This window comes from Pinus tabuliformis, chromosome 4_2, assembly GCF_031772625.1.
Source record: "Pinus tabuliformis cultivar Carrire ecotype Pingquan chromosome 4_2, CPIR1, whole genome shotgun sequence".
Taxonomy (NCBI): Eukaryota; Viridiplantae; Streptophyta; class Pinopsida; order Pinales; family Pinaceae; genus Pinus; species Pinus tabuliformis.
Genome location: NC_142304.1, coordinates 121,162,049 through 121,178,460, shown reverse-complemented (window position 1 = coordinate 121,178,460; position 16,412 = coordinate 121,162,049). Strand labels below are relative to the sequence as shown.

The following is a 16,412-nucleotide window of genomic DNA, read 5'->3' as shown; positions in this document are numbered from 1 at the left end:
AGGACAGTTGTGTTCTTAAAAGGTGCAGATGAGTTGAAGCCTAGAAGGAGCAGAGAGAAGTGCTCAAAGAGGTTCGAGAGAATAGAGAACCAAGTGCTTGCCAAAAGACCAAGTACAAAGGAGAGCTTGGTGAGGTAAGTGGCAGCAGGGAGGACTTGCTGTTGCAGAGGCTTTAATGCAGCTCATAGTAAGTGAGTGAGGAACTCATGAAGATAGAGAAGGAAATGACTACTGATAGTCATAACAGATGTTCTGAGGAAAACCACAACAGAAGAAGGAGGATGCCAAGGCAAATGGCAAGCGAATGAGTCAAGAGGAGCGTGACAAGGAGATTGCGGAGTTAAAAGAACAACTCAATGTATTAAGGATGCTACGAGAGGAAAACCAAAGACAAGGTTGGGTCTTGAGGAAAAAGGCAGTGAAATGGTCTAAGTTGCAAAGAAGGCTGCAACAGAGGCAAGTGAAATCGCTGGTGGAAGAACTCAGAGAAGCTGAGTTGAGAATGGAAGCTTCCATTTGTGAAGCAGAACAAGGTGAAGTTCTGGGTGAAGATGAAGACTGGAGATCTGTGGAAGATCTTATGAATTATTGTGAGAATTCAAGACAGCAAGGAGATATGATGACTAAAGCATCAAGTGAGACCATAAGGTCTTATGTTTTTAAAACTAATAATTTGTGTATGATTGCAGGTATTACAGGAGAAAAACAACTTTGTGAAGATGTCTTCAGAATGGACAAAGATCTTGAAGTAAAAGGTGACAAAGAAAATTTCTCAGAAGATGAAAAATTTGACTGGTTACAGCAGAGAGAGTCGATGAATGAGTTACTTAATGAGAGAAGACAGTCATTTAAAGCTGTCATAGAGATGGAAGATTAGGATCTTATTCTGATGAAGAACGAAGGAATATTGTCTCAGAGAGGTAATCTAATGAATTTGATTAATGTTATTGATGAAGAACAAATGCAGGAAATCATTAATGCAGATGAAGGGGCCAAGATAGCTCTTGAAGAAGGTTTACAGAGAGACAGCAAGGAAAAGTGTATTGAAGAAGAAGGGGAGGTAGATTTGTCTCAAGACAAAGAAAAGACAATCACAGAATTGAAGAAAGAGGAAGTCTATGCAAAAGATTTAGCAAAGGGAGAAAGGATATCTGATGATTGTGTAAAATTTCCAAATTCTACTCCAATTGAAATTATTGAGTTATATATAAAATTAGACTTTCAAAGAAGAAAGTTGGAAAAGCAGAGGATGTATACTCAGGATAAATTGCTGAAAAAGGAAGACAAAGAAATTGTCATGAATGACAATCATAAGGAAAAGAGGATGGTAATAAAAGTTCAGCAAATTGACATTACAGAAGGAGGAGTTCATTATTGTGAACCAAAGCAGAGAGATATCATTGAAACAGATGATATGAAGGAGAGGTTAAATCAACATACTGATGTGTTGACAAAGGAATTGAAGGAAAACTCAGAGCAGCATACTGAGATGTTGCCAGAGAAGGAAAAGGTAATGAGGCCTTATATTTTTAATTCTGATAATTGTTTTATGATTACAGGATTTGATGAAGATGAGACAAACATGTTTCAAGTTGAAGAGTCAGTTTTAGAACTGAAGAAGACTGGAAGTTGCTAGGTCAGACATGCTGATGAGGAAAAAGAAAAGCATGAAGATACCATGCTTGAAGAAGTTAAACTAATTGTCAGAATCAGTCAAGGAAGTGAAGGACAATTACTGAGGGTTGTCAAAGAAGAGGAAAGAGAATATGTTGGAATTGATGAACAACATAGTAATGTATTTGAGAGGAATCAAGTACAAAGGGAATTGGAGGATAATTTATTTCTTGAAAGTAAATTTACAGATATTGAATAGAGGTTGTTTGGAAAGTCACAAGAGGGTAAGGATGAAAGGGCGGTAGTAAGAATCCAACAACTTCAAAGAGAAGACAGTAAACAGCAGTTTGAAGATGAGTGGACAGAGTACAACAATAAATGGCGAAGTATATTAGTCAAAAGATAAATTGGACATAGAGATTGAAAGAATAATAAGATTGATAATGAAGGTGCCTCAGAAGAAAACAGCAGTAAGAAGGCTAAGCAGCAGCAAGAGAAAGACAACAACAGACTGTGAAAACATAGCTAGTGGGGCAAAGCAACATAAAGTGTGGAAACTTGGAGAACAGCAACAAACAACAGCAGCAACCAAAGACAAATTACAGAACAAAGTATGGGATCTAGGAGGACAAAGATCGAAAGCACATGATCAGGAGATCATGATTATTTTAACCTTGGGAACCTGATGCAGGAGCATCCAGCTCAGCAATTTCATTATATTCTAGTTAACTTAGGGGGTCTTGTGTTTTCAAGTTGGATTCCTATGTATCAAATTAATGTAATTATTAATGTTTTGAGTGATTGGAATTGGAATTAATTAGATATTGTGAGAATGTTTGTAAATGCTTTCAAATGTAGGAGAACATGAGTGATGATGAGTGATTAGTGAGGATTGAGAGATTTGGAAATCAATTGTAAATCTTAAATTAGAAATTGGTTTCATGGTTTGTGGAACTAGAGAGGATTCTTAGGGATTAGTGGAGTCAAAAGTGGACTTAGAGGATATTCAGGATTTAGTTCAGCAGATTAAGGATCTGAAACAGAATTGGTTAACGGAACCTTTTGTATAAATGTAAGCCTAAAAGCATAGGGTGAGTCAGTCAGTCAGTCAGTTAGTTCAGAGATTAGATAGGTTTGACTGTAAACCTACGGGCAGGAAAGGAAAGGCCACTGATATAGAAGATCAAGCCGAGAAGAAATCCCTGTGTAAATGTTTGTTTATTAATACAGATAACTCGATTTCTGAGTTTGTGTGGTTTGTATTGAGTAACTGAATTATAAATTGTGTGTGGACTAGAGTAATTCTACGTAACATATGTTGCAGGTGTGCAAAATCAGAGAAGAAGTTCATAGAAGAGTGTTACGGGGTTGCACACAGACAGTATTGGAGAAAACCTTCAATGTTACAGCGAAGGTATAACTGTAAGGTTTCCTAAAACCTAAGGATTTATGAAGGAAGCATAAAGGCGCGAAGAAATGAAGTAACATAGCGGAGATTGAGATCAGAACAAGTGAAGACCATAAGGCGTGAACAAATACGTAGGCAGAAAGCCGAATGGGCTATTACACAGTAAGAAACAAATGAACGTAATAGTGCACAGGAACCGTTGGATTAGTGAGATCAACGAACGAGAGTGAGGGAGCTAGATGGCCAGGATTAAGTCGCGCAAAATGAAGTCAAGAGTTTAAGGTTCAGAGTGATTGGGTCATCTGTTCAATGGGTGATCGGACGCATATCACTTCTAAAAGTACGCGCAGATTAACGTGTTAGCAGAAGGACGGAGCGGTCTTGAAAAGATGATAAGTGGTATCTTGCGTGCCCTAAAGGTGGGAAGCGATATTTCTAAATTCTACGCGATTAACCTTAGCAGTCGACACGTAGCACGAGAAAACTACTTTTCTCGCGCGCTCTCAACTTGATATCGGTCGTGCAAGAATCTGCCCGAGATTGCGCGATAGTCGTTCGATTGGACGGGTCACATCAATGGTGGAGATTGTCCAGGCTAGTTGGCGAGCAGACGACGCGATAACCATTGGATCGAATGAGACAGATCAACAGTGTAGATCGACCAAGCTAGTTGGCGATTGGGTGACGCGATAATTGTCGGATTGAGGAATGAGATCGACGGCGGAGATTTAATGTGCTAAGGAGAGCATCAATATATGTGCAAAGGTTTGAAGAATGGCGAAAAGGTAAGGTTTTAAGTGTGGGTTACAAAATATTTCTATTATATGGAAATTATAATAGAAATAAGCGGGATTAACATTTCATGGTAAAGTTTGATAGCTTCCGCTTAGACATTCATTTAAAAGACTTAAACTTTGGTTTAAGAGGGTTTCACCATTGATTTTGGCATGACATTGACATAGTGTGACATGCAATTTTATTTGCATACTGTGGGTATTTGCGGCTTAGGCTGCATCATTAAGTATATGCGGTTTAGGCTGGCATCAGAAGTTAAGCCATCAATTGGAATACTTTGCAAGTCAAGTTCCTTAGAAGAAAGGATCAATTCAAGCGAAGAAGAAAGAGGAAGAAATCACCATATTTTCCACACGTGCAAGAGCTAGGGTTTCTACAAAAGACACTGTTGGGAGTTGAAGTTGCAAGAGAAACTGCTGGGGTTGAAGTTGCAGAAGTTGTTGGGGTCGAAGTTGCTAGAAAATTTGTTGGAAGAAAAGCTCATCAAGAAGGAAGGATTGACCTAGTCTTGGAGCGGTCTTTGACAAGGGTCTTAGGTCTTGGAATTCATCATTTGAATTTCTATAAGAAGAGTTCTTGTGGGTTTTTTGCTCAAGAGGAGAGGTTTTGGCCCTGGCTTCTAGTCTATATCTTATGTCCTCTCATCTCATTTGTTAGTTGTTTGATGATAGAGAACACTAATATTAATCAAGGAAAAGAAAAATATAATCAAGTTAAGTAAAAATACATCACAAGCAGTTATCAAAGTAAAAGAAATCATCTATTTATCTGCCCCTATATTTTTCAACATGGTATCAGAGCAAAGGTGACTACAACAAGGAAAGGAAACTTGAAGAAGATCACTCAATTGAAGAAGGATATATAAGCGTCGTGCACAAGGAGATCATCATGAAGGACCAATCCACACATCATCTTGAAGGAAGGAACTAAGAAACATCGAAGAGGACTACCCATCTCATCACAAAGATCATATCATCTAGAAGCATCAACATTTTGTAGAAGACCTCAAAAACCCTACCTCTGTTGCAAGAAGGACTCTACATTTAAAGTACCTTGGGAAGCCTCCACATTCTACATTATCATCCAAGGAAGCAAGAAGTAGTTTGCAACTCCCAGCCCATACTTATAGTTGCATGTTTATCAGCTTGTTCTTTAATAGAAACTATTACTGCTCAAACTTTCACTAGGTGAAGAAAGCCCTAACCACAAATCATAAGATCCTAGAGGCATTATCAGGCAAGCCACCTACTATCTCCTTGGTGACCTTGCCCCACTCTTCATACTAAGGAAAATGGGTTCCTAGTGTTGGGGGCAGTGTCCCTATGTTCATTCCAAGCTAAACTGTTACAGATGAAGTGGGAGAAGAAAAATAACGTAAATTGATCAATGTTATTAACCCATGAAACCAATATTGTATTTTAAAGATGTTGCAAAATATGGATTAAGTTTCAAGATGGTTTATTTGATCAACCAAAACATGCAAATGATAATATACCAGCAATTTATACTGTCAACGTCATGAGAGAACTTATTTCAGAACAAGACTAAAGCTAGAAAGTGAAGTCACTATGACCAAATCTCGTATGGATTTACTCTGACCAAGTTTCCCTTAAATCCTTGATCCGATTAATACAAAATGTAAGTTATGCTTCAACTATGCTGGACCCAGAACTCATGTGACAAGGGAGTTCATATTATACAAATATGCTTGTGAATAAGCGATTTAAGGAAAATGTAGATCGTTTAGGGGGTCACCAAATTTTTCATATCCAAAGTAACAATTAGAAACCATTCACAACACCATGCTGCTGTTTTATTAATCATCACCTTAGGTTTTAATGCTTAGGAGTCAAGACAGAAATGTCATTCACATAAATATTCCGGCAAAGTGATGTTGCTATGAAAGGTGTAAGCAGATATTAACATGAATGATAAACTGTGACGAACCTGAGAATTATGACAGCGCTGATCATGAAACAGAATTAAGCATGAATATAACAGTCCAGATCAGCAAATGTACGGAAATGTGCTCAAAATATTCGTTGCTCAAGTCTTAGAGCTCAGAATAACAGAAGCAATAAACTCAGAATGAACTTGAAGTGGATTTAAGAGTTTTTGAAGAAGTGATTGGCATACCTCCAAATCTTTTTTTAGTGAGTGCAATAACTTAAACCTCGAATTTGGTGCAAAATCCAATAGACAATTTCAACATTTATTTGTGACCAGGTCAATGAACCAGTGATGTTGTCATTGTGACAATGAACCGTAAATTAGCCCGTCATGTTACCATTCATTTGTGAATCCTTCAAGGTCTTACCATTCCAATTTCACATCATCATAAATCAGCTAAGAGCTCAAAGGAATCTACCAGTTCAGCTATGTTATGATTTGAGCTAAATCATATATGAAAGTAGTATGTGTGAATCATCAAACCTTGGAACAAAGCATTTAGAATAGGATGATTTATGCCATAAATGAACTTTAGTTTATTTAATTAAATGTCCAGAATAATCACTGAATAAACCAATGGCATAAACCATTAGAAGTATAAATTCTTTCATACCGATTGCAAATCGTTTAAATCTTAACAGGTCGTTTTAGAAGATAGCGTGGATCAGAGCTTAAATTCAGCCAAATGACTTTGAAAAGGAACACGCAAATGTCTATAAACCCCAATTCAAATATGCTCAAAGCTGTTAAGTGTTCAATCATCGGAATGCCATGAAAGATCCAATTCAAAGCATTTAGGGACCATCAGATTCATCATTTGTTTTGTGGAGAACATAGGATTATGAAGAGTGAATCACACGTGAATATACGTAACATATTAAATATTTGTGTGATTATATCATTCAAGTAAATTCTATCATAGGTCATTCACCATTCAGTGAAGGAGAGGGAGGAGGTTAGAAGTATTCTTTAAAGCATCACTTACCTGCCCTAAATCAGTTGGATCTGAAATATGAATCCATTAAAGATGACATCATACCCTTAAAATTTCAAACCAGCAAGAGCGGAAGCAATTGAACCTGAAATTATAAGGCATTCTAGGAGATAATGCATCAATTTGGCCTAATAAATAATTACTAAGCTAGACCTATGCATAGATTCGAAATAACGATTTTGCCTATGAAGGAATTACTAAGGTAGACCTATGCATAGATTTGAAATAAACTTGCTAGATCTAAACCCAGACTGCAAGTCAAACTTAGCCCAAATTTTGAAAAAATAACCTAGATAAAAACCCAAATTAACAGCCAAATATTGAAGTTGTAGCTAAATGAACTTGGAGATGCAACCCAGCTCTAAAAATATGAACCTACAAACCCTAGATTGCATGTAAGAATAAAAATGAACAAGGAAAAAGTTAAGGTGATTAAAAATGCTAGGAAGATCAATGCCTTCCCCACTTAGACTGTGGGGGACACTTTAAACAATCTTGATTGATTTTCTTGTATCTTTAGTACTTTAAGTTACTAGCACCATGAAGGATTGTTAAATGCGATTCAAGCTTAGATACTTGATGAACTACCAGATGCTATGTGTTGTCGCACAGATTGTCTAAACACCGCGACAACACTCAGATTGAGGGTTGTCATCCTGATCTCGGATCTCTCCGTTTAAGCTATCTCCCTATAGCAAGCTAAGGGGGGTAGACCCTATGGATAAATGGGATGAAGGAGAACCAGCTGGGAATCAACCAACTCGAGAGACACAGCAAGGCAATCAAATACTTGATTAAGGCTTAGCAATACTTAAGATGAATTAGACTTTAATTGATTAATACCAGTGCCTTATGGAGCCAATGATCCAAGAAAATGATTCCACGATAAAACCAATTGCTTGAAAATATTTGCAAAATGTCTAACATGTAACGAGCATTAAATAAATCAAGCAATGACGATCAGTTTTAACAGATGCACAATGCTTCTGCAATTAAATTTCAAGAAATGCAAATCCCTTAATCAACCACGAAATTTAAAAGCTAACCAGTTTCAAAAAAGGATTCACCACTTTCAAATAGTTAATCTTCAGAAAAAAAGAAATTTAAACACATTTAACTATAGAGAAATGAAAATGTTAATACCACAACAATTTTCTCTATATCTTGTCCTTAGCACAAAAAGTCACCAAAAGGAATTTTCAATTTTTCAATTTAATTAGTCCTTTTCAAAGTTTTTCTTTATTTATTTATTTTTTAAATTAATTCAAAAATAAAAACACATTCATAATTTTTTTTTTCTAACCTCAAAGTCTTTCTTTATCGCTCATAAAAAGATTACAAGAGAGCTTTTCACTTAATACACGATCAAAAGATCGGATCCTACTGAGTGACAAATGACCTCCTATTTAAAGATAAATCCTCCAAAGGCTAGTTCAAGTGATCCTTGTCAAAGTGATCTCAACCGTTGATGAGGATCAAAATTTCTTTTAATCTCATCCGTCGAAATTTTAAATATTGAAGAAATTTCGAATTTTTCAATTAAATGCATTTTAATAAATTCAAAAATTAAAATTTTGCATTTATTTTCTCAAAATTTTGACTTTGACTTAACCCCAGGGAACCAAGGCATAAAATTTAGCAAAATAGTCAATTAATCTTAGTCCCTGGACCTGTTAAGATTTAATTTTTTAAAGGATCCACGAATTTTACCTCTGGAAAACTTAAATTTACTTAGGACCTAGGACTTATGAGGGGATAAATTATTTTTCTAACCCTCAAGACACTTTACATCATGATTTTTACATTTTTTACATCTCAAAGGAGAAAAACCCATTTGAAAAATACCCTCACAGACTACCCATTTCTGTGACACAAATATAATCTAGCAGATCAAGCAATTTGTAATAAAATAACCTAACCAAATAGTTAGGAATATTCCCAAATCACTTTTACATAGACTCGATCTAAAACACTAGGACTCCCCTAAGATTCCAGTGACAAAATCCATTTCGGCTTTGGGGTAGGCTAAAGGAAAACTCTGCCGACCATCCGAGAATGGATCGGTGAGACAAAAAACCTCCCGGAATGTAGATCATTACCAGAAAATTAGGTTTACATAGGTGATTACATACACGACAGGGATCTGCTGAGATTATTTACATTATACACATGCAAACTGGGTTTACATTATAAGATGATCCTTACGCTGTTAATAATAGCTAGATGGAAGGAACGCGTCGATAAGGCGCTACCCCTTTTGCAAAAAAGGGGGTGTACTGCTATGGGTCGTTGACACATAGTGGTCAACACTATGGAAGACTAATCCTTAGAGGACTTAGTCTAAGTACTACAATATGAAATTTGATTAAGCATAAAGTAAAAGAATAAAATCCTAGAAATTCTATGTCCTATACAATAATCTAATCTCAAAGATTCACTAAAGATAAGAGATAGGAGACATCCATTAACTCCACTACATTGTTTAATGTTGTAATAGCTCCTTTCGTCCTAGAAACCCACAAGGTCAATTGCTCTCTATTCTAGTTCTAGAACATATATTAAAATTTAGATAATTCTCACACGAGCGTTTGCTAGGTAAGCAATTTTTTATAATTGACTTCCAACAAAGGGAAATGAGGGAGATTCCCTCCTTATATAGATAAGGTGTTCCTATAACCATAAGCTAATATAATACCATGTGCTCAAGAAAAAAATCATAAGCCTAGTACCATGAGTACCCTCAGTTCAATGAGTAAAAAACACTCCAAGATGAGCACCCTCATAAAAACAATCGGTAAAAACCATGTTTGTGCCCAAACTACTACCATAAACCATGAGTGCCCTCAATATACCATGGGAAAAACCATGGGTGCCCTCCAAAACCACCATACATGTGAGAAATGAGGGCTAAAGGAGGTGCACCCTATCAAAAGTTTTAGAAACATCCACACATGTGGCATAGGAGAGAGTAAGTGTGTTGTTCACACATTCTAAGCAAGTACACTAACCATCCTAGCAATGTGAAAAAGGGGTCCAAAATGGGTGCACTCCACAGAAGTGCTAGAAATGTCAAGATATCACCGTCATAATTCGATCATGTATGCTCTATATGTAGGCAAATGTACAAATGATGATGTGGATACCTCTATGATGATGTCCAATGCATTGTCACAATCCTAGGAAATTAAATGTATCCCAACATAGTGTCATGGATTCCAAGACAAATGGCACAACTCCCATTATGTACATGGATCCAAGGCAATACCACAGATCTCAATGCAAGTGCATGAATCTTCAGGCATACAACATGGATCCCAATGCAAGGCATCCACCTATAGTGGTGAGTCGAGTCTTAATACACTAGTCATTAAGCAATGCACATTAAATAACATCTTTTAACAACATCCTAACATAAGTTAATTTTATAATATGCCTAATGTTTACAATGTTAGGACAACCTTACCCCTATTACATGTGACAATCCGTAAGAGAACGGGGATCTCTTAGATCACTTAGTTAAAAATAGGTAAGAATGATGGATAAGTTATGGAAATGGAAGGGAATTTTATGTATTGACCCTCAATGCCATATGTGATGATGTAAAGGTTTTTTTATCTTGTCTAACTAGCTTTCAAGAGCTAGGAATCTTCATTATTTGCACATGTAAGCCTTAAAAAGGATTTTTTCTTAGAGTTACCACCTTAGCACTTTGTTTTACTACCCCTTTTCGTATTTTCTTTTTTCTTTATTTCTTATCCATTCCTTTAGATATGCATTATTCAGAATAGGACTTATGGTGTAAGGGCTTTTTAATGAGGTGGCATAGCTTTAGCTATATTATTTCTTAACCTTTAACTTTGATGTTTTTTACCTCTAGTTTCTTTTCTTTTCTTTTCTTTTTTTGCTTTATTTGACTTGGACTTCGTTGATTTTCATTTTGTTCAACTAGACTTTGCTAGATGGCATATTATAAGCCAAACATGAGTGGGAATTTAATATTTTTTTTATGAATGAGTGGAAATGATGAAAAATGTTTAGTATAGTTAGGATATGAAGTATGCTAACTCAACTAGATCCTTAGTGGTATGGCTTGACCCGAGTCTCACGATAGTTATTTGAGGACAATTATGTTACCCCATGGTACAATGAGACAAAATGTTAAATTTTTTGTTGTTAAGAAGTGTTATTAGATCACACCCGATGTTTCCCATGTTCATGACTAGGTAAAAAACCATCACAAGATGTCTAAGTAAGAAACCCACTCCCAAGAGCATAGCACATCAAATCAAATAAAGATCATGTGTATGAATACATGAGGTAGCATTTGTGAGTGCACATAATATCTAAAGTGTAAGGCATAAGGGTTGATATACCATGGTTAGTCATCTAAAAGAACTCACGAGTGATGTAAGGGTAGATGACTATATATCTAATGAAAGAATTGGAAGAACAAATATGAATTGAAAAAAAGAAGCAAGAGAGCTTATCCAAGCATCAACACCACTCCCAAATGAAGGTGGATTTAGAAGTAGTTTCCTTAAAATGGCAATAGTAACTACAAGCATTAATAATAGAATCAATAATATCAATAAGAATGTCAAGGGTATTCCATGACCCGTACAACTTGTTTTGATCATATTAAACAAAAATGTTGGCAGCACACAACTATGACTACATGGTCGTGGTAAATATTTATATAGTTACAACTTGTTTTGATCATATTAAACAAAAATGTTGGCGGCACACAACTATGACTACATGGTCGTGGTAAATATTTATATAGTTAGGGGTTTTATATCCATGATAAGAATAATGTGTTTCTCCGTTGCATCTAGAGAAGTGAAGCTCCCTTACCACCTTAGGTGGAATAGATCATTGTCTTTGTGTGTTCATGTGTCACATATTTAGGTAATGTTAACAAAATAAATTAAAATGTCTAGTGTTGAAATGAAAAAGAGAGAAAACCAAATATGGCATATAGTTACTTTTAATTAATCACCAAATGTGGAAAAATAATGTAGCAGAGATCCATAAAATCCCAAATATTTCAGGAGCCAAGGAGTTTGCACTTAGATTTAGATGGAATTATCATTATAAGCATCATAGTAAGCTAAGATCTCTACTCAACTATGTAGATATAGTCTTTGTAAGACCTTTAGACAACTTGAAGCTCGTATTCTTTTTATTGAATAGGGAGATTTTATAAGATTGAATTATTTAACATTGTTGATTTATTTTGAAAAAATAATATAAACTCGTTCTATTTCCAGATTTGTATTTGAAGGCATAGATGAAGGATCCTTAAATGGGGCTTTGGAACGTGCTTTCAAATACTACAATGAAAGTAAGTTGAGATTGCCATTTTGGTTCATTTCGTACAAGTTAATCATCCATAAAGCAAGTAAAAATCTTTGCACTTCACACCTATAAATATTTCATGTAATTTTGCAGAGCCACAATTTTGGATGGATCTTGTTTCTAAGATTATGCAGATTGACAATAGTTGGGAAAAATCAGCTGGGGAATATGTTGACCTATATAACTCTATAAGAGTAAGATAGTGAATGGAATTGCTGGTAAATTCCAATGAAAGTAAGTTGAGATTGCCATTTTGGTTCATTTCGTACAAGTTAATCATCCATAAAGCAAGTAAAAATCTTTACACTTCTCACCTATAAATATTTCATGTAATTTTGCAGAGCCACAATTTTGGATGGATCTTGTTTCTAAGATTATGCAGATTGACAGTAGTTGGGAAAAATCAGCTGGCGAATATGTTGACCTATATAACTCTATAAGAGTAAGATAGTGAATGGAATTGATGGTAAATTGGATGTGCTAGTTGTTGTAGTTATAGCAACCATATGTATCAAAAAATTCGAAAGACATTGGACTTACTGAAACATCTATATTTATAACATTGAATGGCATTTTATTCTAGTCTTTCAAATAATGAAGCCAAGAAAATAGGTATTTTAAGCAAATAAGACATTTTGTTTCTATTTATGTATTTTTGATATATTCATATTTTCATCATTTTGTAGTTGTAAGTAATACTCATCCTTTCTACAAAATTAGCTTTTTTCTTCATTATTTGATTTTAGTTGTTGTGAAGTTGATATTTATTTTACTATTGGCACCACGTTAGAAAATAGTAATCAAGGTAGAAGCACTTTAAAAATGGTGGTCCTGGTGACAAAACACCACTTATACCATATAAAAGATAGAAGTACTCGTATGGAAAAATTATAACTATATCACCACCCTTCCTTATTGTAAAAATACTCGTATTAAAAAAGTATGGCCTTCTCGCCCCCCATTTACTCATTCCTCATTATTCAAATATGAAAAACAAAATTAGTGTAATAAAAACCATTTACTCATTCCTTATTGCTCAAATATGAAAATTTACAAAATTGTGTGATAAAAAACGTCTAGAAAAAAAATGTTCCTTATTGCTCAAATATGAAAATTTACAAAATTGTGTGATAAAAAACGTCTAGAAAAAAAATGTATTGTAATCACTGCATGTAAAACATGTTGTGCAAGCATGCCAACATAGATATGAAACATCTATATATAAAGGAATGAGCAAGTCACCTTAAAATCTATTTTGGAAAAGCACTTCACGAAACAAAATGAGTGAATATGTCATGTCATTCTTTGTTTGTATAGCATTTATAGCAATCATTCAACGCAACAATAAAAACGATTCATTATTTATCCAAAAGGGAAGAGTTATTTTAAATAATAGGAAATGGTTTGCATATTGCAATGATATTGAAAACTTATGGCTATTTTATTAAACGTAAGAATTTTCACAATCTCACAAACTTTCAAATAACATTTTTGCTAATATTTTATCTGGTTTATATTTATGTGTTCCATTAAGTAGTTATCCCCTTGCAATTTTCTTAAAATTACAAGAGATTATGATGACAAATTTTGAATCAATTAACTGTGGAAGGAAAGGATGTATGTAACAGCCCTTGTGAAAATTTCATGTAATAAAAGTTAATAAAAGCAAAAAAAAACCACGGTTGATGGGACACTTATTCTACGCTGAATGTTGGGCAAAATCCTAGTGATGGGAATCACTTGTGATTGTTTATGACTAAGGAAATTGGCAAAGGAAATGGCTAAAGCTTTGTAAAGGCAAAATGGCATTTTTGACACATTTATTTATGAAAATAATGAAAATTAAAAGAAAAAGAAGGTGGAAGGTTACAGGTTGCATGTGAGGAGGATAATGAAGGAAAGTAATGGAAAATGAAAAAAATATAGGTCTAATTCATAAAAAGACTTATGAGGATTAGTTGGTAATCTTTTGTCAGTTCATTTTTGGAGCTCTCTCATTATTCTCTCTCTCTCATACTCTTGGAGACTTAGCGTTTTCTTGGAGCACTCTTGGTGGGTGTGGCATACTTGCATTCTTGGAGCAAGAAGGCAAAGGAAGAGCAGGTAAGCGCAAGATGGCATCGGGATTAGCAGTTACATCAGATTTACATGCAGATATCGAGTTGTATGTATTTTTCCTTCACTAGTTTTGGCATGCATGGCATATGCATGTGGTTTGTTGGTTGTGATTTGTCATTGGCATGGAGGATGGTCAAGATTGACAGTGGATTGTCTGGCCTTGCCGTTTCTTGGACAGCCATGGTGATTGTGGGTTTATTTTCATTGTGGTGTTTTTGGTTGGTTCTCATGTTTCTTTAGCTTGGGTTGGGTTACTAGTCCCGTAGCCTTGGTTTGACAAAGCCCTAGAACAGCTTGGGTTGAGTTACTAGTCCCCTAGCCTTGGTTGGACAAATGCTTTGGAGCCTTGGTGGGTGGAGTTACTAATCCTAGAGTCTTGGTTGGACGAACGCTTTGGAGCTCGGTAAAAGTTGTGTGTTGAGTTACTAGTCTTGAAGCCTTGGTTGGACAAACACTCTAGAGCCCTAGAAGGCTTGGATAGAGATCAATTTGATGATGGTTTTGTGATGTTCGACTGTGAGGTGGAATCATTGTTTGATGGGTTGAGGTGGATGGCCTTTGGAAGCCCTGGATGAGTTTGATTGATGTATTCTATGAAATCCCACATTCATGATTGGAATATGGCACGGGGGTGAATGGCTAAAGAGAGATTTGGCTTAGCCATTTTACAGTTGGGTGTAACGTGGAAGTCCCATCCCAAGTTTGGATTTTGCATCATTAATGAAAGGTTATTTCTCCTTATATTTCTATGAGCATTTTGATGGATTATATGTGGTATATATAGTTGTACTTTCATGAGTATTTATGTTGCTATTATGCTTGTTATGTTTGTGTTTTATGACAGCAAATGTGTATGGATTTCATCATGTTTTTCACTTGTAATTGAATGCTCAATGTATTCCTGACCTAATGGATGGAATGGCAGTTGATGTGTTGAGACATCAATGGTTCTTAGCGATTCTCAGCTAAGTATGAGACCCCTATGCTCATAATTGTTCTTTACATCTGTAGATTACATATTCGTGATATGTCTGAAGAAATGCTTGTCATGGCTAGTAGGGGTCCATTCAAGGTGTCATTCAAGCATTTTCTTGAGTACTGTCATTTCCATGTTACTTTATTGTTCTGAAGGTGTCATTAAATTCTAGGCAGTGACCTGGGCTTTGGGCTTGAAAAAGTGGCTCAAATCTCGGGGATGTTGGCAGAGCACTGACAAATTTAGTCTTTGGACGTTGGCAGACAAGCCTGTGAGAGCGAATTACATGCCTATAACATAAGAGTGATTGAGGCTTAAGTTGTCCAAAAGTTCAGTGGGACCCAAGGCCAAGTTGTCTGAAGTGTTGGATTTGTTCCGGAGGGCCCTGAAGCTGATGTTGAATGTATGTATGGTGTGTTTCCGTTGGTTCCACTTCCTTAACGTGACTTAGGAGGTTGAATCATATCATAGTGACCTCTTGTCGCATGTTTACCCCGGTTGGCCGGTTGCTTGGGTAGTTGCGGGAGGAGGGTGTTACAATGTATATATTCGAAAATATGCATTAATAAATTTTATAAAGCCATGTTCCATAATGATTCAAGTGAATTTTTTCTTGTTAAGAAAACCAATACTTCAAACAAAATCAATCAACTACTTGAATGAAAAATAGACATGCCAAAATCAATCACGACAACAAAGTGAAGGCTGCTATATCAATCAATAAAATTGAACATAATTTACCTAGTCATTGAAGTTATCAAAGAAAAACAATGAAGATATTGGACATCATATATTTATAATAAGTGCTAATATGCTTATGTGATCATTAATTGATCTTGGGTGACTTTATGTTAATTAAAATATCTATTATGAATTTACACTCTTATTCATTTAAATTCACAAAATAACAATATAAAATTGCAATGTATGTATATATTACAAAACAAAAATGACTAAGAGTACAACGAATTCTTGAAAAAGCTATACTATACTATTAATTCTACTTGATCACCTACATTTACTTCATGCTTATGTGATCATTAATTGATCTTGGGTGACTTTATGTTCATTAAAATATCTATTATGAATTTAAATTCACAAAATAACAATATAAAATCATCATGTATGTATGTATTACAAAAAAAAATGACTAAGAGTACGTTGAATTCTTGAAAAAACTATACTATACTATTAATTCT

The 16,412-nt window shown here is 35.2% G+C and overlaps 1 protein-coding gene across 3 annotated transcripts in view; it reads left to right on the top strand.

The window, feature by feature from the left end:
* LOC149168547 (uncharacterized) overlaps positions 1-12,815 on the top strand; it is a 560,609-nt gene extending 547,794 nt beyond the window's left edge. For all 3 annotated transcript variants that reach the window (XM_089428302.1, XM_089428301.1, XM_089428303.1), the window contains 3 exons: positions 12,032-12,105; positions 12,213-12,353; positions 12,461-12,815. In XM_089428302.1, the coding sequence (XP_089284428.1) occupies positions 12,032-12,105; positions 12,213-12,322 (184 nt within the window). In that variant the 3' untranslated portion in view covers positions 12,323-12,353; positions 12,461-12,815. The remainder of the gene's footprint in view (positions 1-12,031; positions 12,106-12,212; positions 12,354-12,460) is intronic.
* Positions 12,816-16,412: the final 3,597 nt, after the last annotated feature.